Below are 27,246 nucleotides of genomic sequence, written 5' to 3'. Positions count from 1 at the left end.
TGCGTACAACAGTCTCTAGAGCATAATCCCAAAACAAAAATGGGAGAGTTGTACGGGTCATCGTTGATCTCACCATGTCTAGCAAGGTTCGATTTCTCCTTTCAGACATTCCATTATGCTGAGGAGTGTATGGAGGAGTAAGCTGTTGGACAATGCCACATGCTTTAAGATAATCCTTAAACTCTTGGCTTAAGTATTCACCACCTCGATCCGAACGAAGAATCTTGATGGTTTTACCGAGTTGATTTTCAACTTCATTCTTAAACTCTTTGAATGTTTCAAAGACTTCATGTTTATGTTTAAGCAAGTAAACATAACCATAACGACTGAAATCATCCGTAAAAGTAATGAAGTAGCTAGCTCCTTTTCTTGACACATGTTTAAATGGGCCACAAACATCGGTATGAATGAGTCCAACAAGATCTTTAGCCCTTTTTGGCGAATGCTTAAAGGGTTTTCGTGTCATCTTGCCAGAAACACATGACACACATTTATCAAATGATTCATCATTCAATTTTAAGATCCCTTCACATTGAAGTCTTTCAATGCGGTTTTTGCCAATGTGTGCAAGACGACAGTGCCAAAGATAGGAAGAGTCCAAGTCAGCCTTGGCTCTTTTGCTAACATTATACATTGAATTATTTGAAACACAATCACGCATATCAATTTCATAAATACCATTAAAAGCAATAGCATCAAAATAATGAACATTATTTTTAGAAACTGAAATACCAATATCATTAAAAACATTAATGAATCCGTTGTCTTTCAACAAAGAAACTGAAATAACACCTCTAGTAATAGAAGGTGCATAATGACAATTGTCTAGAACAATAATTAAACCGGAAGGAAGAACTAAATGAAATTCTCCAATTGCTTCAACAGCTGCTGGTAGACCATTGCCCACTATCAACTGCAAAGCTCCGGTCTTCAGTTTCCTCCTTTTCCTAAGCCCCTGTAATTCATTACAGATGTAAATTCCACAGCCAGTGTCATAAACCTACGATTTACGCTTAGTTAAAGAAAATAATTCAATTGTGAAGATACCTGAAGTACTAGCGCCGCTAGTATTCTTCTTCTTTGCGTTCAACTCGGCAAGATACTTAGGACAGTTCCTCTTCCAGTGCCCGACTTTATTACAATGATAATAGCTCTGGTCTTTAGCCGGATGCTCTTTCTTAGCTGGAGGAGTCTTCTTTGGCTTGGAAGGGTTTGCAACTTGCTTGCCCTTTCCATTGCCATCAGCTTTGCCTCTAGCTCGTTGCGATCTTTTAGCTTTTTGGATCCGACCCCCTTTGATCATAAGAACATTAGAGTCATTGGCCTTTTTAGGAATCTTCTTCTCAAATTCAATGAGCATAGCATGGAGTTCATTAACACTCTTTTTCATAGAGTGCATGTTATAGTTTTGGACAAAACTCTCAAATTCATTTGGAAGAGATTTTAGAATCATGCCAACTTTAACATCTTTATGATAAGCATACTTCATTGATTCCAAAGATTTCAGCTCGCTGATCATATCATATGGAGTGTAACGTTCGAATTATTTATGTAGCTCAGGAGACATGCTCGCAAGCATCAAACAACAAACTTCATTGAATCTTGTGTATTGAATTCTATAGTCAGCTTTTTCAGCTGCTGTAGCAGTTTCAGCCGGTTCATTAGGCCATTGTTTTTCAATGACATCCATACGTTCTTCAACTCGCAGAACAATTCGTAGTTGACGAAACCAGTCATTGAAATTTGATCCAATAAGCTTTTCTCTTTCAAACATTTGCCGAAAAGCATTGGTGTTTGTGGAGGGATTCATCGCCATCTACAAAACAGATTAAGTTCAAAAATCAGTATTTTCGATAATCATTCCTTAAGAAATTAATTACCCAAATGTTTATAGATTAAACAATTAATTTCATCAAGGCTAGGATCCAATTGACATACAACCATTTCATCAGTTGATCTGCTAGAAATAATTGCACTCAAAAGGTAAGTGACGATCAGTAATTGCATTACAAGTGCAATTCCTAGAAAGTATGGGACCTACGTAAGACACTTGATTCATCAAGCGATCTTTTGTAGTCATGTTTTGTCCCATCTTTTGCCACGGGTCAAGGTCTCACCGCTTAACTCGCTTTAAGTCGTCCAACTAAGAACATGCAAAATTGACCACCACTATGTACTAGTGAATGGGTTTTGCCATGCAATCGTCATTTCACCACTGTGTACCAGTGAGTAAAACGACGACCCCATATGTCCTTGACAAATTGGATGGCAAGTGACTTAAGTTTATTGGGTCATTCAATTTGATATGTGATCAAAAAGTTATGTTTCGAAGATTCATGCATATCTTCTAAACATAATATTTAATAAAATCATTTGTATAGTCTTAGCAACACAAGAGAGCTTGGTAGCTCCATTTGAACGCACAAAGAAGCGCAAGGGCAAAGGTATGCGATGAACGCGATTTAAAAACCCGCCCTTTTAGAAGGCTAACGCACTCCGACTTATACCTCTCTTAGAGTTTGTTCAAATGGGTGAGCCGGTGTATCTCAAGGTTGTAGGACTCCAATTTTATTAAAACATCTCTTATTTCGATATTGCTTAGTCAAGTTTATCTTTTCTCAAAAACAATTTTACATCACAATTTATATCTCAATAAATATGCAAAATCATAAATTATAACTATTAAGCATGCAACGAGTTATGGTGGGCCACCTAAACATGTCACTATGGTTTATTCATGTCTAATCCGGCTCCCCCTTCAAAGAAGAGGACCACATACATCAAGTTGCCTTGATTGTGTAAGCCTTAAACATATAAATCACAAACAATTATCATAAAATCACATAGTTTGCTTTTTGGAAAATCCAGTAGCTTCACGACCTGTTTAGACTTGTTTCTGGTCCGATTCAGATTTTGACCAGAACTACAAAGTTTTAGCCCTATGTGTTGAGCATCTACAGTTCAAAGTACGACCTCTAACTAATTACGGATTAAAAGATATGAATTTTTTAGTAAACTGTCGCAAAATATAAAGTTTATACGAAAAAATTCACATTGTCACACAATTAATTATACAATTATCTAGCATAATTAACCCTAATGATCAAGATTTCATATCAATATATCTAAGTAAGAATCATGAATGATTTGCATGAAAAATTCATGATTTTTACTTCTTTTTAACAATTAAAATTAAAGGTACAACATATAAACATGCAATTTATCACATAAACATGTTTAATTAATCAAAACTTGGATTAGGAACTCTTAAAAAAAAACAATTTTTTTTTATTTTCTGGAAAATTTCGATCCATATATATATATTTAAAACTTTTTTCATATTTAAATAATGTAATTAAATTACAAAATCAATTTAACAATATATATATATATAATCGAAATTATTTAAATCAAGAACCCTAACCCCCCTTCAAGTTTTGATCTTTTGGTAATCAAAAAACATACATAGTAGGCTCGTGATACCACTGTTGGTTATATAACTATTTATCACATCAAATCACAAAGCACGCAACGGAAGACAAGATCTATGCAGTTTAATTAAGTAACCAAAGTATAGAATTTGTACCTTATAATGGAGAGATTGAAACAAGAACAAGGTTTAAATTAACCTCTCTACGATTGCACACTCAACGTTGGAACGTATGTATGCTAGTACTTGATCACGAACAACTCTTTGTATAAACCCGAATACCTAGCTAACCCGAAAACCCTTTTTCCTAGCTAAGAGAAACCGAAAATCAAAACCCTTGTGGGTTGGTTTTCGGCCGAGAGAGGGAGAGAGAAGAGAGGAGAGAAAAACCCTTTGGATTTAATTGTGTGTAAAACAACTAAACATAGGTTTGTATTTATAGGCTTAGGAAACTTAATGGCCAAGTCTTAGGGTTTTGGGAACCCTATTTCGACCGTCCCCCCCCTAGAACATTCTAGAGGGGTTTCCTAATTGTTTCCTAATTCCTACTCTTCTCCATTAAGTCCGTTAGTTAAGTACTATTAACTTTTAACTCTTTTAACGAACCTCCGTTAGTTTTTCGTGATCAAATTAATTAATAAATTACATTTAATATATTAATTAATTTATAGTTACATTCACGTTGAGGTGTGACCCCGTAGGCTTAAATACTTTTCGGACATACGTTTATTTTACGTGATCATATTCTAACACATAGTTGCATCCGAAATAGTTAGTTTCAGATGTAGTCCTATGTTTTATTCAATGTTGAAAAGATAAGTATGAAAATAATTTATTTTATAAAATGCTTCAGTACCTCTTTTTAAGAGAAGGATTTTAATTTTGGTGTTGAGACAAATTTTTGAGAATGAAGGTCAGCGATCTTATGACTAACATAAGGTCGCTGATAAAACAATTTTTGGCAAATTGTCAGCCATCAACGGATTTTATAAGTCTTTACCAACAGTCGTTTGCTGTTGGACTAGATGAAGACTTTTAGCTCTTCATTTCTTTTTTTTTTGCTTTTTCCTAAAGCAACAAGGATCAACGGATTTTAGAAGTCTTTACTAATAACCGTTTGCTATTGGACTAGATGGAAACTTTTGGCTATCCATTGCCTTTGTTTTGCTTTTTCCCAAAGCAACAGGGATCAACGGATTTTACAAGTCTTTACCAATAACTGTTTGCTATTGGACTAGATGGAAACTTTTGGCTTTCCATTGCCTTTGTTTTGCTTTTTCCCAAAGCAATAGGGATCAGCGAGTAAGACAAACTCACTTGCTGAGTAGCAGACATGACAATCATGTTGCTGATTCTCCATTCAGCATTCCTAACTTGCTTACAAGTAGTTTGAATCTAGTTTCATCCAGAGGTTTTGTAAAGATGTCAGCTAGTTGATCATCATTTGGAATGAAATAGATTTCAACATCTCCCTTCATGACATGATCACGAATGAAGTGATATCGAATATCAATATGCTTGGTTTTGGAGTGCTGAATAGGATTGTGTGTAATAGCAATAGCACTTGTATTATCACACATGATTGGGATTTTAGAGTATTCCAAATCGTAATCAGCGAGTTGATGCTTCATCCAAAGCATTTGGGCACAACAACTCGCTACAGAGACATATTCTGCCTCAGCTATGGAGATGGAGACAATATGTTGCTTTTTACTGGTCCAACTAGTTAGTCTTCCTCCCAGCAGTTGGCAACCACCACTGGTGCTTTTGCGATCAAGCATACATCCAGCATAGTCAGAATCAGAGAATCCAACAAGATCAAAGTTGGAATCTCTAGGATACCAAAGACCCAAGGTGGGTGTACCTTTAAGATATTTGAAGTTTCGCTTTACAGCGAGGAGGTGAGATTCTCGTGGAGAGGTCTGATAGCGAGAACAAAGGCATGTGGAGAACATAATGTCAGGGCGACTCGCTGTAAGATACATGAGCGATCCAATCATGCCTCTGAAGTAAGTGGGATTTACATGCTTCCCATTTGGGTCAGCATGAAGGTTATTTGGAAGAGACATAGGAGTGCGTTTGGGAGTGACATGGGTGAAGTCAAACTTATGCAACATATCCCTAGTGTATTTTTCTTGGTTGATGAAAATGCCTGTGGGAAGTTGCTTAATTTGTAAACCTAAGAAGAAGGTTAACTCGCCCATCATACTCATTTCAAACGTACTTGACATAAGAGTACTAAACTTCTTACACAGCATTGGAGAGAGGGAACCAAATATTATGTCATCAACATATATTTGGACATACAAAGCATGAGCTTTCTCTTTGTACATGAAGAGGGTGCTATCTATGGTTCCTCTATGAAATCTATGGTCTAAAAGAAATGAAGAGAGAGTATCATACCAGGCTCTGGGAGCCTGTTTGAGACCATAAAGAGCTTTATTGAGCTTGTAGACATAGTGAGGATGCTTTGGATCCTCAAAACCAGGAGGCTGCTTGACAAAGACCTCTTTATCAAGAGCACCATTTAGAAAGGCACTCTTGACGTCCATCTGATAGATAATGAAGCCTTTGTAAGCAGCGTGAGCAAGAAAAAGGCGAATAACCTCAAGACGAGTGCTGGGGCAAAGGTTTCATCATAGTCAATGCCTTCTGCTTGAGTATATCTTTGTGCCACCAGTCTGGCTTTGTTGCGAACAACAATACCAGCTTCATCCATTTTGTTCCTGTAAACCCATCGAGCGCCAATGGGTTACCCAATTTCTTTCAAATTGGGTAAGTTCCTCTTGCATGGCTTCAACCCAAGAGGGATCAGCCATTGCTTCTCCAATGTTAGAAGGAACAATTTGAGAAAGAAAATTTACGTAGAGACAAGTATTACTTGTCGCTGATCTGGTTTGAACACCATTGGTTGGATTACCAATTACATGGTCAAGTGGGTGGTCAGTAGTCCATTTGAGTGCAGGAGAATGAATCGAAGAGTAGATAGGCGCAGAAGATGTGGTGGAGATAGGATCACCAGTAACTATTGGGTAGCTAGAGAGATCAACAGTTAGGGTAGGTTCAGGATTGCTGACAGGAGAGTCACTGACATGTTCTTCCTGCTGAGAATTGTCATCCTCAGTGTCTCCTAAATCAAGATTCGCTGAGGCATCATGGAAGACATCATCAGCGATATTGTCAGTTTCTTGAACTACTTCAGGAGAAGGATTGCTGATGGAGTCTTTTAGCACTGACCTGAGAAGAGGTTCTACAGGATCTACATAATAGATATGAGAAACAATGTGATCAATACTTGGAGTCACATTCAAGGATGGTTCAGCAACGGGAATATCAGCGACTGATTGCGTAGCTGTTATTTCAGGAGGATCAGCAAGGTCGATGAGAATTTCTTCAGCAGATGATTGTTTGGGAAGATCACTTAGAGCTGAACAACTTTCATCAAAAGTAACATGAATTGATTCATCATCCTTTTGTGTGCGAGTGTTAAACACTCTGAAAGCTTTGCTAATAGAAGAATATCCCAAAAAGTAGCCATCATTAGCCTTGGGACCGAACTTTCCTAAGTGATCTTTATTATTAAGAATAAAGACGGGGCAACCAAAAACATGGAAATATCCAATTTGGGGTTTCTTGCCCTTAAGAATTTCATAGGCAGTCTTATCATGTCGTTTGACAATAAGACACCTATTTTGAGTGTGACAAGCAGTGTTAACTGCTTTTGCCCAAAATTTTAATGGGAGGGATGATTCACTGAGCATAGACCTAGCAGCTTCAATAAGAGTTCTGTTTCTTCTTTCAGCTACACCATTCTGCTCAGGGGTTCGAACAGAAGAAAAGTTTTGTGCTATCCCTTGATCAACACAAAAGCTTTCAAGAGTGTGGTTTCTAAACTCAGTGTCATGATCACTTCTGAGTTCTTTAACCCGAATGCTGTTGAGATTTTCCATCTTTTTGATGAAATTTATAATTTCCTCAGTAGCTTCACTCTTCGAATGTAGAAATATAGTCCAAGTATATCGTGAATATTCATCCACAATAACTAAGGTATATCTGCTACCCCTTAGGCTTTGAACATTTACAGGACCAAAAAGGTCCATATGAAGAAGATGGAAGCAGTCATTAATAGAATTGGCCTGTTTAGTTTTGAAGGTTGCTCGAGCCTGTCCTTCTCATAGGTGAGAGGAGGAAGGCCTCGAAGAAGATTTTATTGGCAAGAGAATTGATGGTTTTGAAGTTGACATGCAACATACGCTTATGCCATAACCAATTGATTTGAGATATAGATTTAGAAAAGAAACAAGTTTCGCTGTCAGTTTTAACCGGAGTAAAATCAACCAAATAGATGTCTCTCTTTCTAGGAGCTATTAAAACTACCTCTTTGTCAATATTTACAACTGTGCCTTGATGCTTATCGAGAATGACTTTATAGTCAGCATCGCACAGTTGACTAATACTGATAAGGTTGTGTTTTAAACCATTCACATAGGCAACCTTTGTGAACTTTATAAGCCCATTAGAGAGGGATCCATATCCTTCAGTTTGACCAGTTGAGTTGTCACCAAACACTACTGTGGGACCATCAGTCTCCACGAAGTTATCCAGCAGGTCCTTGGATCCAGTCATGTGTTTTGAACATCCACTGTCCAAATACCACACTTCTTTTCCTTGCGAGGCCTGCATGGATAACAATAGAGGGATTTAGATTGAATTATAGGTATCCCTGTTGATGTCATTATCAGTAGAGGAAGAGTGAGAGAGAAGAGAAGAATCATTATCATTAGAAGAAGAAGAAATGACTGAAGTGTTAACAGTTTCATCAACTGAAAGTGTTTCAGTCAGTTGATTGGATGGAGGCATGAAACTCATGGCTTCAACAGTATCTCCTTGATTGGTAGAGTTTCCAGTGTCAAGAATAACCAAGCCGCCAACTTGATTATTACTTCCATATTCAACAAGGATACTGTTAGCACCATTTGAGATAATCTCTTGAGAGAAAGGAAGAGAGATTCTCTGAGAGGCAAAAAATTCAGCAATATTGCTTTCACTTAAAACAAAATCATTATTTGAATTCACACTTGATTCTGCAAGAGGAGCTTGCATGTTGATAGCAGAGGCAAGGGCAGCAAAAGATGAAGAGGGATTTGACTGAATGACAATTTCAGGAGGATTCCTTGTGTTGTTCTCAGTACAGTCAGCAGCAATGTGTCCTCTTTCACCACAAATATAGCATTTTCTATTACTTGTCTGACTTAGAGTTAGAAAATCCTTAAGCTGTGAGGATAGGTCGTTAACACGTTTGGTCAGCTCACAAATTTCAGGATTATTAGAGGCAGTTGATGCTGCAGAAGAAGCCTTTTTCTTTTTTGATTTAAGAGATGAAGACTTCTTCTGATGCAATAAAGGAACAGTCTTTGGAATAGGACCAAGAATGGATTTGTCCTTAGATTGAGCATTTGAAGAGGAAGGATCAAGATGAAACTGAGCATTTCGCTGACCTCCTTGTTGAAAAGGTCTAACCTGCTGAGCAGATCTGAAATGCTGAGCCTTCAAAGGAGGTTTTCCAGCTTGCTGTCCTTCAAATTGAGAAGGTCTGACCTGCTGAACAGGTCTGAAGTGCTGGGAGTGAGAAGTTCCCTTTGGAACATAAATGGAGTTGGGTTGCTGATGGCGAGCGTCAGCGAACTTATTTCTCCTATTCATTAAATGACCATGCACAACATGAGAAGAATTTGAAGAGGGTGGCAGCTGAGGCGCAGAACTTTCAACAATAGAAGGAGTGGAAGATTCAGCGGATTGACTAACAGGTACAACTCGCTGAGGGATACTGTAGTCATATGGAACAGCAACCTTGCTCCTTTTGAAGGGTTCAAAAGCTTTAGATTGAACGGTCAGCAATTGTGGAGCAATAGGCTTATAACCATCACTTTAAGGATTTCTGTAACATCCTAAATATTTTATGGAGTTCAAGACCTTGCCGTTATTAAAAAGACGATTCTCGTTAGGAGGTAATAGCGATTAATAAGCCGATGGATTCTATATGTGCTTAGTTTTTATTAATTATTGTGTCTATTTTAATATATAGTTAGAATTTTAAGAAATTCTATTAATGTTTCTAGTAGAACTAGTGTCAAATAATTAAACGTGTGATAGCCAACACAATTGGATAAAACTACTCGTGAGATACAACTGTTTTGCTTATATAATCCTTCAAATGGTGTTAATAATAAATGTCTATCCTAAGATTATTATGGGAACCATAATTTAATATTCAATCAGCAACATATCTAGCTCGGCCCATATATGGCATTTATATTTTCACAAGTCTCGCGGAGCCAGCCCAAATAGTGTAGTTTTACGTTAATATACATAATTACGAAAAGTTCTTGACCAAAAGAAACGTAAAAAGAACCCTATGGCCGCAAGACACAAAAACGAACGAGCGATAACAGTTGATAGCTTTATTCGACGCCCAAAAAAAATCAGTTCAATCATCGTAGTTATCGCGATTGATTCTCGGTTACATCATAAGGTATAATCTCTAACATGTTTAAGTTTGCCTATAATTATATATTAGTCGATTTTTTGAGATCTCTAGCAGATTTTATATGTCAAGATCGCACCATTGAATGTGGAGTCGACTCCTTGTCTTTCATGGCTAGTAAAAATATTACGTTGTATCAAAAAACGTATTTTCGAGCCTAGCTAATCACGTATGTAGTTAATTAGCTCCCGAAACGTCTTAACGATACATTAAAAACTAAACGTTATATGTATACACATGGAAGCCGATAATTTCATAGCTTGATAAGGGAGGAAGGTGATTATACGTCTCTTTAAGTTTAACTTGTCATAATTGTTCATGTATTAATAGGATCAACAATCTAGATGGCTAGCTGAGTTTCTAGGATTAATATAGTGAGCCAAGACATAATTTAGGGATCTATCATTCACTGTTATGTATATATTCTAGAATGAAAATTAATAACTGATATATCATAAAGTTATACTACTACTGTTAGTGTCATACATAACGAAGAAGATGAAGTAGTAGTTTTTGTTTAAATTTGGTCCATGGTTGAGACAGTTTAATGCGACTACATATTCTAGTCGAAATAAGCAGTCATAATAATGCACTCAAGTGGAAAAGTTTTAGTCTTATTTAAACTGAGTTTATTCATGTAAGTTGTGTACATATCAATAATAAACAGCAAGATGAAGTCTAGCATAATTGGTGAAGCAAATTGGTTTTGTTACTTGGTAAACTAGAATCAAGTATGTCACACATATCACTGTGATTTTTTGATAAATCGATTTTATAGTTTGTCATATGGCAAATTAGTTAATTATAAAAGAGATGTCATATTCTACTAAATAAAATATTCGTACGTAGTACAGTTGGGCTAATTGTAATATAAGTATTTGATATTACTAGCCATTGGTAGATTAGTTAATATTTCATATAATGAGAGTTCTAGCTCATTAAAATTATGAGACTAGTTAAAGACAGCGTATGACAATGATGCATCCTTTAGACGTGTTACTAGCTTTGATTGTAGTGTTTAATTATATGATTATTTATAGGTTGTTCGGAATATGTTCACGGCATGGTAAACAAGTTACTTGGTTGGTGTGTACGCTCTATTAAGGTAAGATAACATCTTTTATCACATGAGGGACAATAAAACATAGTTTTCATAAGTTAAATTCTCCAAATGAATGTTTGTATGTTTATATGTATGCGGGAATGTATGGGAGGTTTCTATGGGAATGATTATGTTACCATTGATGATGAATGGTAAGGTTATGTATGCTATGATGAAATGATTATATGTTTATGTTATGAAGTGATGTTATGACGAAATAAGGTAAATGATAAGTTGAAATGTATATGTTGATAATACGATAAGATGCTATGATGATATAAACGTATGATGCTATGATGATATAAACGTATGATGCTATAATGCAATTGATGATATGATGACGCATTGCTGTGATGGTATGCTTATGAAATTATATGACGATATGTTACTATCACTTTAAGATGATATGATGCTTATATGACATGATGATATGATGTTATTATGTTATGACGATATGTTGATATAAATGATACGTTGATATGAAAATAAAGTGATATGACGATGTGATGTTAATGTGATGATGAAAAGTTGATGCATATATGTTGTATGATTGATTACATGGCTTGAACACCTAGTCACTAGACTTCTATAGGTTTGCCATGACACATGCACGATTAAGGGCCCTAAAGTAAAGAAAGATGAATGTGATTAGTTTAGGTGAAAGTGTAGTCTAAGCTAATATAAAGAAAAGAAAGATACATGAGATTAGTTTAGGTGAAAGTGTAGCCTAAACTAATATAATAAAGAAGTCTCGAGCATATGTAAATTCTTGTGTTAAGCTTAACCCATGCTAGTTCTTCGGAGCTAGTGTGTACGTGGTCACGTGGTGTGGGAATCTAGATACCTCCCCGTGGCATAGTTATGTTTGAGTGTATCCGGGTGGAGTAACTAACCACTACACGCGCAAAGTTCAAACGGTATACTCAGTTGGATCGACTTTGTCTTTCCTTAATGACGAAGATGGACCACCGTAAGGTTTACCCATCAAGTCGAGTGTGAGGATCCCATGTAAGGTCTTATGGCCTCCTACACACAACCCCACATCCCTAAGTATGTGTGGCTTATGTCACATAGCCTACTTATAGGCAAAAGAAAAGAAAGTAAAGAAAGATAAGAAATAAAGAAAGTAAAGAAATATGGGACGTAAAGCTTTATGATGATAGACACATTTAGGACTACGATGAATTCCTAATGTGTTAACTTATGTATGTTGCTTAAATGTTGATGATATGGTTTGCTAATGTATGATATGGTAGACACCATAGTAATGTGGTGATCTTAACATGCCATGACGAATATATGATATTAACAATTATGAAATGTTTTCATTAATATATAATCAATTGGCAATGTTTTTATAAACTCATGTTATCTTACTTACCTTTTAAAGCTAATACTTGCTCTTTTGAAAAACGTTGTTCCCTCAGGTTAAGCAGGTTGAGCTAGTGAAATACTTAACTTGGTGAGGCGGGTAGTTGCTATGAAGGAGACATTTAGTTTTCCCGCTTAGTCATTTATGTTCGCCTTATGATGATTGGCTACTGTTAATATGACTTATGCATTGTTTAAGTTGGCATTTATGTTGGTGTCAAATCTGGATTATCTTATACTATTTTAATGATATGAATGTTATAACACCGCTTTCATAAATTAACTATCCATTAAGGGTTAGTTACGTTTTAAGGATCCTGTATTCCGCTTTTCTAAACGCCGTTAGGCAAAAGTTTTTGAAAATCCAGATTTTAAAATGACGGGTGTTACAATTTCCTTCAAAGGTTTGAGAAGAAGAATATTGAATTCTCCCTTTGTTAGGCATCATATCAATGATGGGATAATCAGGAAAGATTGTCTTAGCAAAACTAGGAGGATAATAAGTTTTGGGTTTGGTAGAAGAAGAAGAGGAAGAAGTGTTGGATAAGGAAGACACATTATCAAGCTCGGAGTGATAATCATTTGCTCCTTTGGTGAAGTGATACTTCATCATTTCTTCACTAGAAGCAACAGCACTTGGAGGAATTCTTTCTTCAGCAGCCGGACTGTCACCAAAGTGATTGGTAACAAGGGCAACAGTTTCATAATCTCCACCGATAATGGCGTTGATTTGAGTAGGCATCAGCTTGCTGAAGATTTGGTCATGAAGCTTGGAGGCTTTAGACCAAGAGATAACAATTTTTTCAAGGTCAGCGACCTTATTTTTTAAATCTTCGTTTGATTTTTGAAGATTTTGATTGAGAAGTTTTTGAGACTCAAGCTCAACATGAACATTTCGAAGATCCTTGAGCTTGTCATTTTTAGCACTTAGCTCAGCACTAACTGAGTTAAGCTTAGCTTGAAGATCAGCACGGATAGATTTAACAAATTGAATATCACAAGTAAGTGATTCAAAAATTTCTTACTTATTTTCTTCAGAGGCAGAGGAAAAATTGCATACCTTCTTGAGAGTGACATTCACCCACTGACTGGAACAGACTTGATCTTTTGTCAGTGCTTGATCATCAGCAAGGGCCATAAGACAAATGGCATCAACATACTCTTCCTCGTCAGCTTCAGAGTCATCAGAGTCTGCCCAGTCATGTTGTTCAGCAACAAGACTCTTAGCAGGAAGCTTGGCTTCCTCAACGTCAGCCATCTTAGCACGAAGCTCGTAGTACTTCTTTTTGTATTCATCAGCAGGCTTAACTGAGGAGGGCTTTGCTGAGGAGAAAGAAGAGGGCTTCGCTCCCTGCATGGAAGGAATAGAAACATTGCATTCTTTTTTGTAATGGTCTTTTCGACCACATCCCCAACATTCTTCTTGCGATTTGTCAACTACTGGTTTTTGAGAGAAAGTCGACTTACGACTATTCCATTTTATGGAATATCTCTTACCAGCGATGAGAGCAAATTGCATGAAGTCTGAGAACATCTCTTGTCTCTCCTCAATATCGAGGTCATTGACAAGATCTTGTAGATGAGATGGGGTAGCAGAGCTGTTGTTGACATGGATGGAGTCAACTTCAGCAGAGACCAAGGCAAGAGGGTCAAGAGAATAAGAATTATTAGATAGAGAGGAGGAAGATGAGCCAGCATGCCTTTTGGAATCAGCTTCTACTCTTAAGTTTTGAGCAAGGGCTCTTTCTTCAAATTGAAGAGTGCCATAAAGTGATTCCAAGTCATGCATCTTAAGTTGCTTGGTGGTGCGAAGAATCTGTCTTAAACCTTGCCATTTAATTGGAAGGCTGTCAATGAACTTGTGACATACTTCAAGCATATCATGCTCTATGCCAGCATTAGTCATATCATTCAACAGACATTTGAAGCGATTGTAAGTGCCGTCAAGATTCTCATTTGGAAGAGAGAAGAATCCTTCATAGGCACGCTTCAGATCAATCTTTTTAGTGGAAAGGACATCTTCTGTACCATCGAATCTGGTACAAAGATTGTCCCACACCTTCTTAGCAGAGGAAAGCTTGATGACAGATTTCATAATGTCATCAGGAAGGGTATTTATAATGAGATTTCTTAACCTAGCATCTAGATTAACAAGCCTATGCTCGTCATCTATCCATTGTACTTCAGGTTTAATAAGCTCAGTGACGATCTCAGGAGCATCAGTGGTGGCTCCTGGTGTCCTGGTAACCAGAATCGGTACATAAGGACCTTTGGTTAAGATGGTTATTAGGTAAGGTTCAACTCCTACAATATGTAGAAGCATTCTTTCCTTCCAAGATCCAAAATCATGAGATTCGAATCTTGGAGGGATGGAAACATACCCAAAGTCTCTGGTATTAACCAGAGTAGGAACTGCAGTCATAGAGAAAGATTTTAAGAACTAAAATAAGAAAAAGTTTTAGATGCAGAAAAAGGTAAAGAAAAGATCTTGCAAACTTTTACTCAGATCAGATTCGGTGTGTCGAACCACCGCTCTAATACCAACTGAAAGTCCCAAGTTTGCAACAATCAAAACAGAGTAAACAAAAGATACACGATAAGAAAGTAAACACGTTTAACTATATGTATATTAATTAAACAGTGAATACATGGTTGGTTTACAAAGAAGAAAATTGAGAAATACTTGTTAAGTTTTTGACACACAAAAACTTAAATGTTCTACAATAAGAAACACACACAAAGTGACAATTGCAGAACTACACCAACAAGGTTGCGGCTAGGTCAAGTGATTCCTTATATAGGCAGAGATGGGAATCACATGATAACCCAATAGATGTTGACACCTCAAGGTTGTCAACCATCTATTGGTGGATCTCTTAGATCTACAGGGTTCTCTGTCTTAATCTTGTTTGTTTTCAAATCTGGTATGAGAGAGAAAGACCTAGGTATTGTTTTGGTACATGATCACATGTCTTCAATCTTCTTGATCAACACGTGTCTTTGGGACCACTCTTCTTATCTTCATTTTCCCGCCCATATTTGACTTACAAATATAACGGTGAGTCATTGAACTTATCCTTTAACTTGAAGATAATATCGATCGCTGAGAGATCGCTGAAGAAGCTACTCGCTGAGGACTCGCTGAAAAAGAGACTTGCTGAGTCTCTCAGCGAATCCATAACTCAACACTCTTTATAAGGGATTAAAGATAGGGGGTGTTTGGTACAATGAAATGGAAAATGTGGAAATAGAATGAGAAACACTTCTCATGTTTGGTTGTAATGGAGAATGGGAAAGGTAATCGAGAATAGGGAATCGATTTCATTCCCTCAATTCTCTATGAAATGTAGAGAATTGATGGGAATGAAAATTTTTTATTTTTGCTTTAGTGATGTTATATGTATTAAATTTGATTATTATTTAAAATTTATTATTTTTATATATTCATTCTCTGCTTGTACCAAACGACGGAATCGATTCTCTTTCCAATACTCATTCTCCTTCCCACTATATTCATTCTTTATTACAATTCTATTCTATTTGATTCACTCCTACCAAATACCCCTAAAGATAAAGATAAAGATAAAGATAAAAGAAAAGAGAGGGACAAGAATAAGTTGTCTTTTATATGTGGTATGTCAAAATCTGCGACACCCGAAAATACCATCCTTAATTAATATGATCTATTGATATCTAGTTGCATAATATTTAGACATGTCAAAAAACATTACCTTATGAGTTGATACCAATCTGCTTTGGAACTCAATATGGAAATCTCAAACCGAGTGTCGATTCTTATATACATGTAACGAAACTACAATATATGTAGATTTTTACCAAGACAATCAAAAGAAACACATTATTAACCTTTTTATTATGATTAACATAATAATTAAAATATAACTAGTTTGATATGTTGATTTTTTTTCCCCACATCACCGGATTAAAATGGGTATTACTATACACAAATGTTTCTCAGGTCGCTTTAAGAAATATCCATGATCAACAAGCCCTTCTAAAATGCAACCAGCGCCTAAAGTTGAGACTCAACCTTTCAACTTGTGTTCAATGCAATTAAACCTGTCTGCTAATAGTAGTTTAGATGCCGACTTTCATTAGCTGCAATTCTTCTTTAAAAGTATAGAGACGTGCGAGCTGAGTTATGCAAATATCACCAACATCTAATAAGAATAGTAAACATTAAAATGTAAAAGAAAAAACAAATGAAAAAGTCAAAGCAAAATAACACTAACTATTCACAGTTAGCAAGTACGAGTATAAAACTGATTTGAAGGTACCGGCCGGTAATTCCCCAAAACCGATCGATGTGTTACAAAAGGAAGTATGTTACTTTTTATGAAGTTGTTGGGCAATTGACCTTCACATTAGCTTTGGTTTCCAGCGGTAACACATTATGAGTTTCAAAGAAAGTTGACTAAAAGAAAGCAGAGAGAGTACCTGTTACAAGACACAGATGGTCATGTCCTTTAGTTGCTTCTTGTATTATAGATGTTAAACCGTACAACTGAAACCGTGAGACGCAACAACATGCAGACCTTCTAACTCGAAAATGCCATCAGGAAGATCACTTATGCCTGTATCTTTTATATTTAACTCTTTCAAACACTTTAAACGTCTAAGTTCCCTTGGTAACTTCGTAACTTGCAAACAGGAGGAGAGATTCAAACATTTTAGACGTTTCATATCACATATGCTCTTCGGAATATCTTGTAGACGTATACATGATGTTAGGTTAAGATCCTCCAAACATTTTAACCGGCGAAGACCCCCTGGCAACTTCTCAATAAACAAGCAAGAATTGAGTTCGAGAAGTTTCAGATTTTTCAGCATACAAATGCTATCAGGAAGATGTTCAATCGTTGTAGATAACAAACTTAGCTCCTCTAAACCTTGTAATCGGTCAAGGTCCTTTGGCACCTCAAGAATACTGCCTTCAAGTGTTAGCTTTCTTAAACCTTGTAAAACACATATACTCTTTGAGAAGCTCTCAAGGTTGGTGAAAGGGGAGAGACCTATTGAAGTAAACTTGCCAAGATTTCGAATTGAAGAGGTTATAGGTTCTTCATACAAACATGTAATCCGAAACTTTGACGAATTACTGTCAGAGTGCATTTGGCATGTATCTATGGACTCTGCAGTAACATGTAAAGAACCAACTGGTAGTTGAATCTGGTTGTAAAGCGAAAAATGTTTAAACCCCGCATAGTCACGTAAGTCAACGTAGACAAGCTTTAGACATTCGATGGGAGCACGCAGTTCTACCAAATCTAAACAATCTTTAACATTTAACCTCTCGAGATTTGGAGTCTGCCCAAGGTTAAGGCTCCCCAACTGTGAATTACTAAGGCTGGGGGATTGGAGCTTTGGACACTCACTGGGCATGTGAAGTTCTAACAAATGACAACATCTTTTAAGACTTAGGGTCTCAAGATCCGGAGTACGTACACGGTAAAGGGTCCTCAACTCCGAGCCCTCAAGGCTGAGAACTTTGAGCTTTGGACATCGGAAGGGCATATGAAGTTCAACCAAATCATCACATCCTTCAATACTTAACGTCTCAAGATCCGGGTACCACCCAAGGTTAAGGTTCCCCAATGCTGAATTTTTGAGGTTAAGGTATTTAAGCTTTGGACACTCATTGGGCATGCGAAGTTCTACCAATTTGTGACATTCTCCAAGACTTAAAGTCTCGAGATCTGAAACCATCCTAAGGTCAAGGGTCCTCAATTTTGAGTAGTAAAGGCTGAGGACTTTGAGGTTTGGACATCGTAAGGGAATGTGAAGTTCAACCAAATCACGACATCCTTGAAGGATTAACCTCTCGAGATTTGGAGTCGACCCAAGGTTAAGGTTCCTCAATGCAGAATTTTTGAGGTGAAGGGACTTAAGCTTTGGACACTTATTGGGCATGTGAAGTTCTACCAATTCATGACATTCTTTAAGACTTAAAGTCTCGAGATCCAAACTCATCCTTAAGTCAAGAGTTCTCAACTTTGAGCAGTTAACGTCGAAGGATTTAAGCTTTGGAAATTGGTAGGGCAATAGAAATTCTGACAGATGATGACACTTTTCAAGACTTAAAGTCTCGAGATCTAGTGTCCGCCCAAGGTTAATTTTTTTCAAGTTTGAATTATGGAGCATGAGGGATTTGAGGTTTGGATACCCATTGGGCATGTGAAGTTCTTTCAAGTCATGACATCCTTCAAGACTTAACATCTCGAGACCTCGAGTCAACCCAAGGTTAAGGTACTTAAGCTTTGGACACTTATTGAGCATTTGATGTATTACCACTTCGCGACACTCTTCAAGACTTAAAGTCTCGAGATCTAGTGTCCGTCCAAGGTTAATTTTTTTCAAGTTTGAAATCCGGAGCATGAGGGATTTGAGGTTTGGACACTGATTGGGGATGTGAAGTTCTTCCAAATAATAACATTGTGAAAGACTTAAAATCTCGAGATTCAGAGTCGGTGGAAGGTTAAGGGTAGTCAACTTGGAATTTCGAAGATAAAGGACTTTGAGCTTTGGAGATTGGTAGGGCATGATAAGTTTTGTTAAATCGTCACATCCTCGAAGATCCAAATTCTCGAGATTTGGAGTCGACTCCAGGTTAAGGGTCTCCAACGTCGAAGATTGAAGATAGATGGCTTTGAGCTTTAAACATTCCATGGGCATCTTAAGTCCTTTTAGACGACGACACATTGCAAGATTTAAAATTTCAATATTTGGAGTCATCTCAAGATCAAAGGTTCTCAAACATGAATTGCTCATGTAAAGGAATCTGAGCTTACGAAGAACCTGTTCATAAGCAACAAACGCATGAATATTCTCCAGTGTTTTTTTTTTAATAAAAAGGAAAGAAAGGGGAAAAAAGAGAAATGTTAAAGATACAAACAACATACGAACATTTTTTTACAAATGAGCATGTCATCAATGAAATTAAGTAGAGAATGATGAAAAAAAATAAAACTTAGAATCTAATTGGTTGAAATACTTAAAAAGTGTAAATTATTAGTTCTGAAAGACAAAAGCTACCAAATATATAACTAAACTAGTATTAATAGTTTAATATACCCATGCTGCAAAGGTTATATCAAATTTTCTTTATTTGTACCATTTTTATTATACTAACTTCATATGTTTCATCTATGGATAATGGAATGCAATATGTTTACTATGATTGTATTTAGTTATAATTCTAAACTTGTTATTTCACGCCAAACAATATATATACTTTTGTTAAATTAGGATAGTTGAAGCGTATCTATCTGTATATCTATCTATATTTATATTTATATCTATATCTATATATATACTATATTATAAAGCATACTCTTTTGTCTAACATTTTAAGTTTTAACATTTACTTCCTCAAAATATCTCTTTTATCAATTATATATTACCAAACACCTTTTCTCTCTCCTCAAATCTCAACCAATCATATTTTTTCTCCATCCTCCATAAATCATTTATTCCTCCAAGTCATTCAAAATCTTTTATCTCACAAACCGTATATCGATAAATTATAAAATTATATGGGTGTTCTTAAAATTCCATGCTCTTTCATTAGAGATGCCATTCGATATACTTTCAACGAATTTTAAAATCCGAAGGCGGAACTCGTACGGTTAAGATATTTGACTATCACACTTTATGACCTATCACCCCACCATCTCACCGCTGTGCGCAACGAGCGGGTACTTACTCTCGTTATATTATAAAGCAAAATCTCTTTGTCTAAATTTTAAGTTTCAACATTTATTTTCTCAAAATGTCCTTTATTTATTCTATATTTACTTAAAATAACTATAATACTCTTTCCCTCTCCTTAAATGTTAACCAATCATTTTTTTTTTCTCTCTCCTCCACAAACATTTATTCCTCCAAATCTTTCAAAATATTTTATCTCAAAAACCATACATCGATAAATTATAAAACTTAAATGAGTGTTCTTAAAATTTCATGCTCTTTCATTAGAGATATCATTCAATATACTTTCGACGAATTTTTAAATCCAAAGGCGAAATCCGTACGACTAAGCATTTGGCTATCACACTCTATGACCTATCACACTTTATGACCTATCACCCCACCATCTCACCGTCACAACGCGCGGATACTTACTCTTGTAATAATAACGGCTATATATATACATAATACATATATATATAGGGGAAATGAGAAAAATTATAAATCATATTAAAAGGGGTAAAGATAGGAGAATTGAGTGGCTCACATTTGTTCCCTTGGCCTTTTCAATATTAATTTAGATATATGACAATTATTTATATAATAACAAAGCATATATTTTGGTTGGGGGAGAGGATTCCTTCGTGCTCTTAAATATGATTAGTCATGTTAACAAGATCTTAATCTTTAAATTAAATATAAGGATTAAAATTTAACAATGTAAATCTTGATCATTGAATTTAATTTAATAATTAAAATGTTTTTAACTTGACTCCTCAATTTAAAAATAAATTAAAGGGACTTTTCCCGTTGGTTTATATCTTGCTTAATTTGTAGCTAAGGAAATTAGTATTTAATGGATTTATATCTTGGTTTACTGTATCTAGTTAAGGAATTTAATTAAAACAAGTATCTATCTCACGTCAACTACTCCGTAGTATATATTTTACATGTTACATTTGTTGTTGTCTTTATAAAAGGTAGCCAGGAAACGATATTAAAAATTGGTCAGGGGCCGATATTTTTGTTTTAAATTTACTTGTATATCATAAGTTGCTTCCATTTTGTGCAATGTTGCAGCTCTAATTCTTATCTTTATGGTTTTAATATCTTTGGTTTCCCTTTTAACATGGGACCTCGTCACTATTTTTAAAATGAGATGGGTACTCGCATAATACGGTGGCGGCAACAGGTGGTGCTAGTGGTGGTGGTGGTAACGATGTGGTTATTAATTTAAAAGTAATAGACTTAAATGGTAGTGTAGTTATTTTATAGATAAGAAATGTATATTTTGGAAATATTTAAACTAAGTAATAAATGAGATAGATAGTTTGGAAAGATATGAGAATAAAATATTTTACGGAAATATTGGGTAGATTTAGTGTGTGAGTTAATAATGTGTTGAAAAGCAAATGTATTTTGGATATTTTTAAAGATAGAGAGTTTAAAAGAAGGGGTCAGAGAGTTGTTTGTTTATTAATATAGTATAGATGAGTATGTCATCCAGATGTTGCCTACTTGCCTCGAAAGATATTATGTTAAGTATATTGTATGCGATAACTAGATGGGTACCTGTAACGGTACCTCTGAAAAAGTAATGGTAAAATGTGTCGGTACCTTCTTCTTACGTGTATGTACAAACAAATTATATATATAACAAAATATGTTGCCATACGATATAAGTATATTTTCGTTTTTTAATCATTGTGACTTATGGGTTACCATATTCATGAATCTAGGCTTGTATTTTTAATTCTTTTTAGCACCACATACATGCATCTAAGCTTGCATTTTATTTGTTTTATTTTTCTCATTCTTTTGCCTCACGTTCATAGTTTGTTTGTTTTCTCATTCATCTATTAATGTATTTAATTTTTAAACATTTTTATAAAGCTTCTTTATTTGATATAAAACAAAAGATTAATTATTTTTAACTCTAGCCATCGTATTAGGGTTCCTCGTTGATTTTTTTATTTTTACTCTTTTTGTTGTTTTCTTTATACTTTTTGCCCAAATTTAATTTTAATTGTTCTTCTTTATCCATCTATTAGTATATTAAATTTGAAGAGGTTTTTAAGAGTGATTTTAAATAAGAATACATGTGGTCATTCACAAGCTAACAGACAGGCACAACACTAGCTAAAAGGGTTAACTAGTTATTAAATAGTCTTTTGCATCACATTTTATTCTCCATGATATACTTTTTATTACGTTAACAATACACTTTTATTAGGGCTATCTATCTACCACTCACCTTATATGTTTCAAATTTTACGTATTATTATATTGTCCGGGGCAACACCTGAATAAAAGAAACTAATTATAATATATATGATGATATATAATATAATACTTTATGAAAAATCATTAGTTTACCTTTCTTTCTCCTGATTTCCAGAATCCCTTGATTTTACTATGAGGCATGGAAAGTCCAACAAGATTATCCGGTAAAAATGATATTTGTAAAGGCTTTGAATGATAACCATCACATTGAAGATACCGTAAAGCATTTGGAAAGCACTTGCCTGCAAGTCCTCCTCCTCCTCCACGTATGTCAAGAACTCTAAGTTTCTTCATGTTTCTAAGACCTCTAATATCAGTCTTATTGCTAATCCGATTCCATTTGATACATTGTATTGCATCATAATTACCCTGTCAAATCAAAAGCAAGAATAATTAACCATGAAACTGGGATCATAAATAAAGAAGGGAAATGTGTTTTTACTTTTTGTTTCACCTAATTAACATATAGAGTTATAGACTTTGTTTCTTACCGAGTCATTGGTCAATATATTTTCAATTTCCTCCTCAATCCACAATCGAGTATGCATCCTAGGCTCATTGGGGTGCAAACGGCGAACAATATTTTTGCCCATTTCTTCAATATGATCATGCATCCCCAAGTATGACCCATGCTTAGAAATAGTAATGAGAGATCTTTGCTCGAGAACTCTCAAGCCATTTCTAGCATGAAATCCACAGCTTTCAAGCACCCCAATTGCTTTTTCTTTTTCCCAACCTTTCAATATGCATGCAACATCTAGGAATATTTCTTTGTAATCTGCCTCTAGACCAATATAACTTAATTCCAGCTTTTCAAGAGTATCCTTTAGTGGAATTGTTTTTAGTCTTTCCAAGGCATCTCTCCATTCAAGATGGGTTTTACCACAAAGAAACGAGCCCAAAACTCTTATGGTTAAAGGAAGACCAGCGGCATAACGTACCACATCTCCTGAAAGCTCTTCATACCCTTGAATCGGAACCTCTTTTCCAAAAGTGTATCTACTAAAGAGGCAAGCAGCTTCCACATCCGATAATAGATTGACACTGTGAATCAAGTTCACTTGGTGTGCAACCAACACTTGCTCGTCTCTAGTTGTGATGATTATTCTACTTCCCGCCTTAAACCAATTAGACTCACCAGCTAATGCCTCAAGCTGCTCCACATGATCCACATCATCCAGAACAACAAGAACTTTTTGACCACGCATCCTCTTTTTCATCTGTTGTTTCCCATCATGAATATTACTTATATTGAATACTTGATCCTTGAAGACATCTGACAGAATTTGTTGTTGTAGTTCCTTCAAACCAGATAAAGAAGTGTTTGAAACTTCCCTTACATTCTCAACGAAGCTTTTCCCTTCAAACCATCTCGATATATGATCAAATATAGCTCTGGCCAAAGTCGTCTTCCCACCTCCCCCTATCCCCTTGATCCCTATCATATGAACATCATTAGGACCACCTTCCAAAGTTGACACAACACCATTTACCCGATTCTCCATGCCTACTAACTTTTCATCAACACTCGGATCAATGAAACGTAACTCTAATGAAATCTCTTGAACAACTTTTTGAATAAATTTAGCCTCATGTCTGTATGTTAAATAATAATACTAATCAATGTAGCTTTATCTATAAACATATACCAGTCCATCAATAGATTGAGTGATACTGGTTACCAATACAGCTAGGGTCCACATGTGAAGTTGAGACGCGAGTTCAATAATTGGCGATACCCAAATCACGTGGGCATTAAGTGAAAGTATTTTACCGTACAAGGTGGGATGATATGTGATGCGGGATGATTATTGAATTCTTGGTCAAAAGTTTGACTTCTCAGTCAAACTATGATTATTGAATTCTTGGTCTAAAGTTTGACTTCTTAGTCAAACTATGATTTTTTTATTTATTCATTGTTTCCTATTTTAATAGTTTTTAGAATTAGTATAAATAATAGGATGAAGAATATTTAGAATCAGTTTTTTGATGATATAAAAAGTTATTTTCTTTCCTCCCTATACACAAGTGTGTGTTATTGTGTGTGAAATTGCCCAATTATCGGTATTCTTTTGAATCAACGAATTTTAGAAGAGTTGTTCCTGGGTATTCTTAGAATCAACCGGTTTCAATTATTTATTTATTTTTTTTCTCGCTGCGTCAGTATGGGTCCAATGTGGTTCCGGGGGCGGGGACAAGGTGCCCTCCTTTACCTTTATTTTAAATTCATAAAAAGTGGTAATATATCAAATCTATAACATACATCATGAGAATCAAATATTGGAAAGATATGAAGAAGGAATGATAGTTACCCATCAAGAGTGTTCTTCAACTCCCAGCCGGCCAAATCAGCTGCTTCTTTCAAAGCCTCCCTCCATTTGCCAGCAGCCTCATCTTTTTCATGTTTGGAGAATGCTTTTCCAACTAACCCTGATTGATTGCGAACTTCGGTGGGTTCAACATCATAAAAGACTGGGTAAGCTCTCTGATCATTAGTCTTTTGACATTCCATGATCTCTACAAGCTCGTCTAGGCACCATGATGAATTAGCATAGTCTTTGGAGAAAACAATGATGTAGAATCTTGAGTCTTCAATAGATGCCATGAGTTCATCACTGATTCTTTTCCCTTTAGTGATTCTTTCATCATCTTTGTAAGTAATAATGCTTTGGCGCTGCAGAGCATGATAAAGATGATCAACAAAGCCTTTGCGAGTGTCTTCACCTCTAAAACTTATAAACACATCGTACTTGAAGCTCTTTTGAACTACTGAAGTTGAAATAGACGCCATTTAAGGTATATATGCCAAAAGGATTGCATATAAAACTAATTAAATGATCGAGATGAATAAACCTCAAGAGCGTATACTGCTAAGAACTGTATAGCATCAGTTAACAGGAAAACTTTGGAATAAACTTTGGAATGTTGACTAGAAGAAGGAAAAAGAAAGAAAAGAACGTATATAGCATTATTTGAATTGTTATAGCATCATTATTATGTTTCACAGTTTACTCTTACTTTTTGATAAAGAAGAAAAAGGGAAAAGAAAGAGGAAGATTCTTTGTAGTTTACAGGTTTCCATTATTTGAATTTTCAACGAAGGTGTTTTGCCGTCCAATGTTGACCAGATAGGATTTCGTCCTAATGATGTAGACATCTAACTAAACCCAAGTTGATATTATCGTAGTGGTGTTAATGGCAGAGGGTAAACCGACCTCAAAAAAGGGTATCCCGACCAGGACAAGTCGTCGCGGAAAGTTTAATAAGACAAAAGTCACATCGAATGTCGTAGTCAACAGTAATAGTCGACAGACTGTTTTGTCTTATTCGACTGTCATAGTCAACAGGAAAAGTCGTTGTCGATGTCGCCGCGGATAGTCCCATAAAGACAAAACCACACTGCAGATCAAACAGTGTATTTTCAGTATATAAAGGCTTCTTCCCTTTCATTTTCAACATTCGCTTTCGTTTTCGTTTTCATTTTCAGTATATAAAGGCTTCTTCAAAACCACATTCGCTTTCATTTTCAGAATACATTAATATATTAAATTACAACATTTTTACAGCATTCGCTTCTTCTTGCAAGTCTTGATCTTTAGGTATGTATCTATGCATACATTTTGGTTTCATTTTACAATATATATCCGTACATACACTTATAATATAAATGTTTATATATAGTATAAAACTATTAATAATACATATCTATATTATTAGTAATATATGTCCATACTCTTTTCTACCTTTATATATCTATCTTACGTAAACATATATATATTATGGATATAAATATAAATATTATGTCTAGCCAACTAGCTACACCAACGCATTAAAAAATATCCCTTCCAAGTTAAATACTTTTGAATAACAATAAATCTCTTCTGGTTATTTTGTTGTATTTTCAATCTTTATTATAATGGAGTCATTTTTTACTTCGCTTCCAGCCAAAATATGATTAATGTTACCTGTAAATCGAAATTGTTTTGTTTTTATTTCAATCCTAGTCATTATGGAGCCAATTTACATATGATGTACTATTTTTCATTTATGAATGATTGTTTTTTCACTTAAATTAAATCAATCAGTTATGTTGGTGGTTTTTTTTTATATAAATGACGATAGTAGATCATTAACGAGAGTTATATTAAAATATGAAAGATCAATTGTGAATCATTATGTATTTTGGACTTAAATGTAAACAAAGCAAGAGTTGAAGGTCTACAAAAATCACGTCAAGCCTGTTTTTTAGTTTCTCTTTAAAACTAAATTTATGTTTTTGACCCTAAGTGCAACCAATAAGCTATAGGTGGGAGCAGCCATGTTAAGCCCAAATATTATACTTATGTGTAATTATGTACATAGTTATTGTACTGACTATATATATAGTATGGATATCATCAATAGTTACTGAAATAGATGTTGACTTGTTTTACTTGAATTGTTTCAGATGGATAGTTTGGAGGATATTTGGGCAGACCCAGAAAACGTACGTATTGAAGTGCCGGATGATGTGTTTGAGAGCCCTGATGCGGATGGGGAATTTGACTGCGAAGCTGGAGACTTAGAAACCGAGGAGGTGTTCGCTTCTGTCGAAGAACTGACAGAGTGGGCTCAAAGAACAGCAATGGGGTTGGGTTATGTTCTAGTCATATGGCGGTCGAACAAAAACAAGTTAAAGGTGGTCAATAAAGTGACACTAATATGTCACCACGGTGGACAACCCGATAAGAGGTTACTTGGGCCACCCAAACGGACCAACATGATAGGCTATCCCTTTACTTTGGAAGGCCGCCCCGGATATGATGGTTG

General features: G+C 35.5%; 1 protein-coding gene across 1 annotated transcript; it reads right to left on the bottom strand.

Annotated features, from left to right (window-relative positions):
• Positions 1 to 1,543: 1,543 nt before the first annotated feature.
• Positions 1,544 to 5,982, bottom strand: LOC122601440 (uncharacterized mitochondrial protein AtMg00810-like). The gene is made up of 2 exons (XM_043774198.1): positions 4,995 to 5,982; positions 1,544 to 1,695 (listed from the first exon to the last, which is right to left on the bottom strand). Exons 1-2 carry the CDS (start codon positions 5,980 to 5,982, stop codon positions 1,544 to 1,546), a joined length of 1,140 nt encoding a protein of 379 aa, XP_043630133.1.
• Between the last annotated feature and the right edge of the window lie 21,264 nt (positions 5,983 to 27,246).

The sequence above is a fragment of the Erigeron canadensis genome, chromosome 5, assembly GCF_010389155.1.
Source record: "Erigeron canadensis isolate Cc75 chromosome 5, C_canadensis_v1, whole genome shotgun sequence".
Lineage (NCBI taxonomy): Eukaryota > Viridiplantae > Streptophyta > Magnoliopsida > Asterales > Asteraceae > Erigeron > Erigeron canadensis.
Note: the sequence above shows the minus strand (reverse complement) of the source record. Positions and strands in the feature narration are given on the sequence as shown.

Bases quoted from the DNA above. Each gene is read 5' to 3' on its own strand.
- LOC122601440 (XM_043774198.1), bottom strand. From the start codon at position 5,982: ATGGACGTCAAGAGTGCCTTTCTAAATGGTGCTCTTGATAAAGAGGTC. The intron at 1,696-4,994 runs GTGCTATTGCTA...TGCGAGTTGAAG, and splicing joins AATCATGTGTGATAATACAA to AACGTATGGATGTCATTGAA.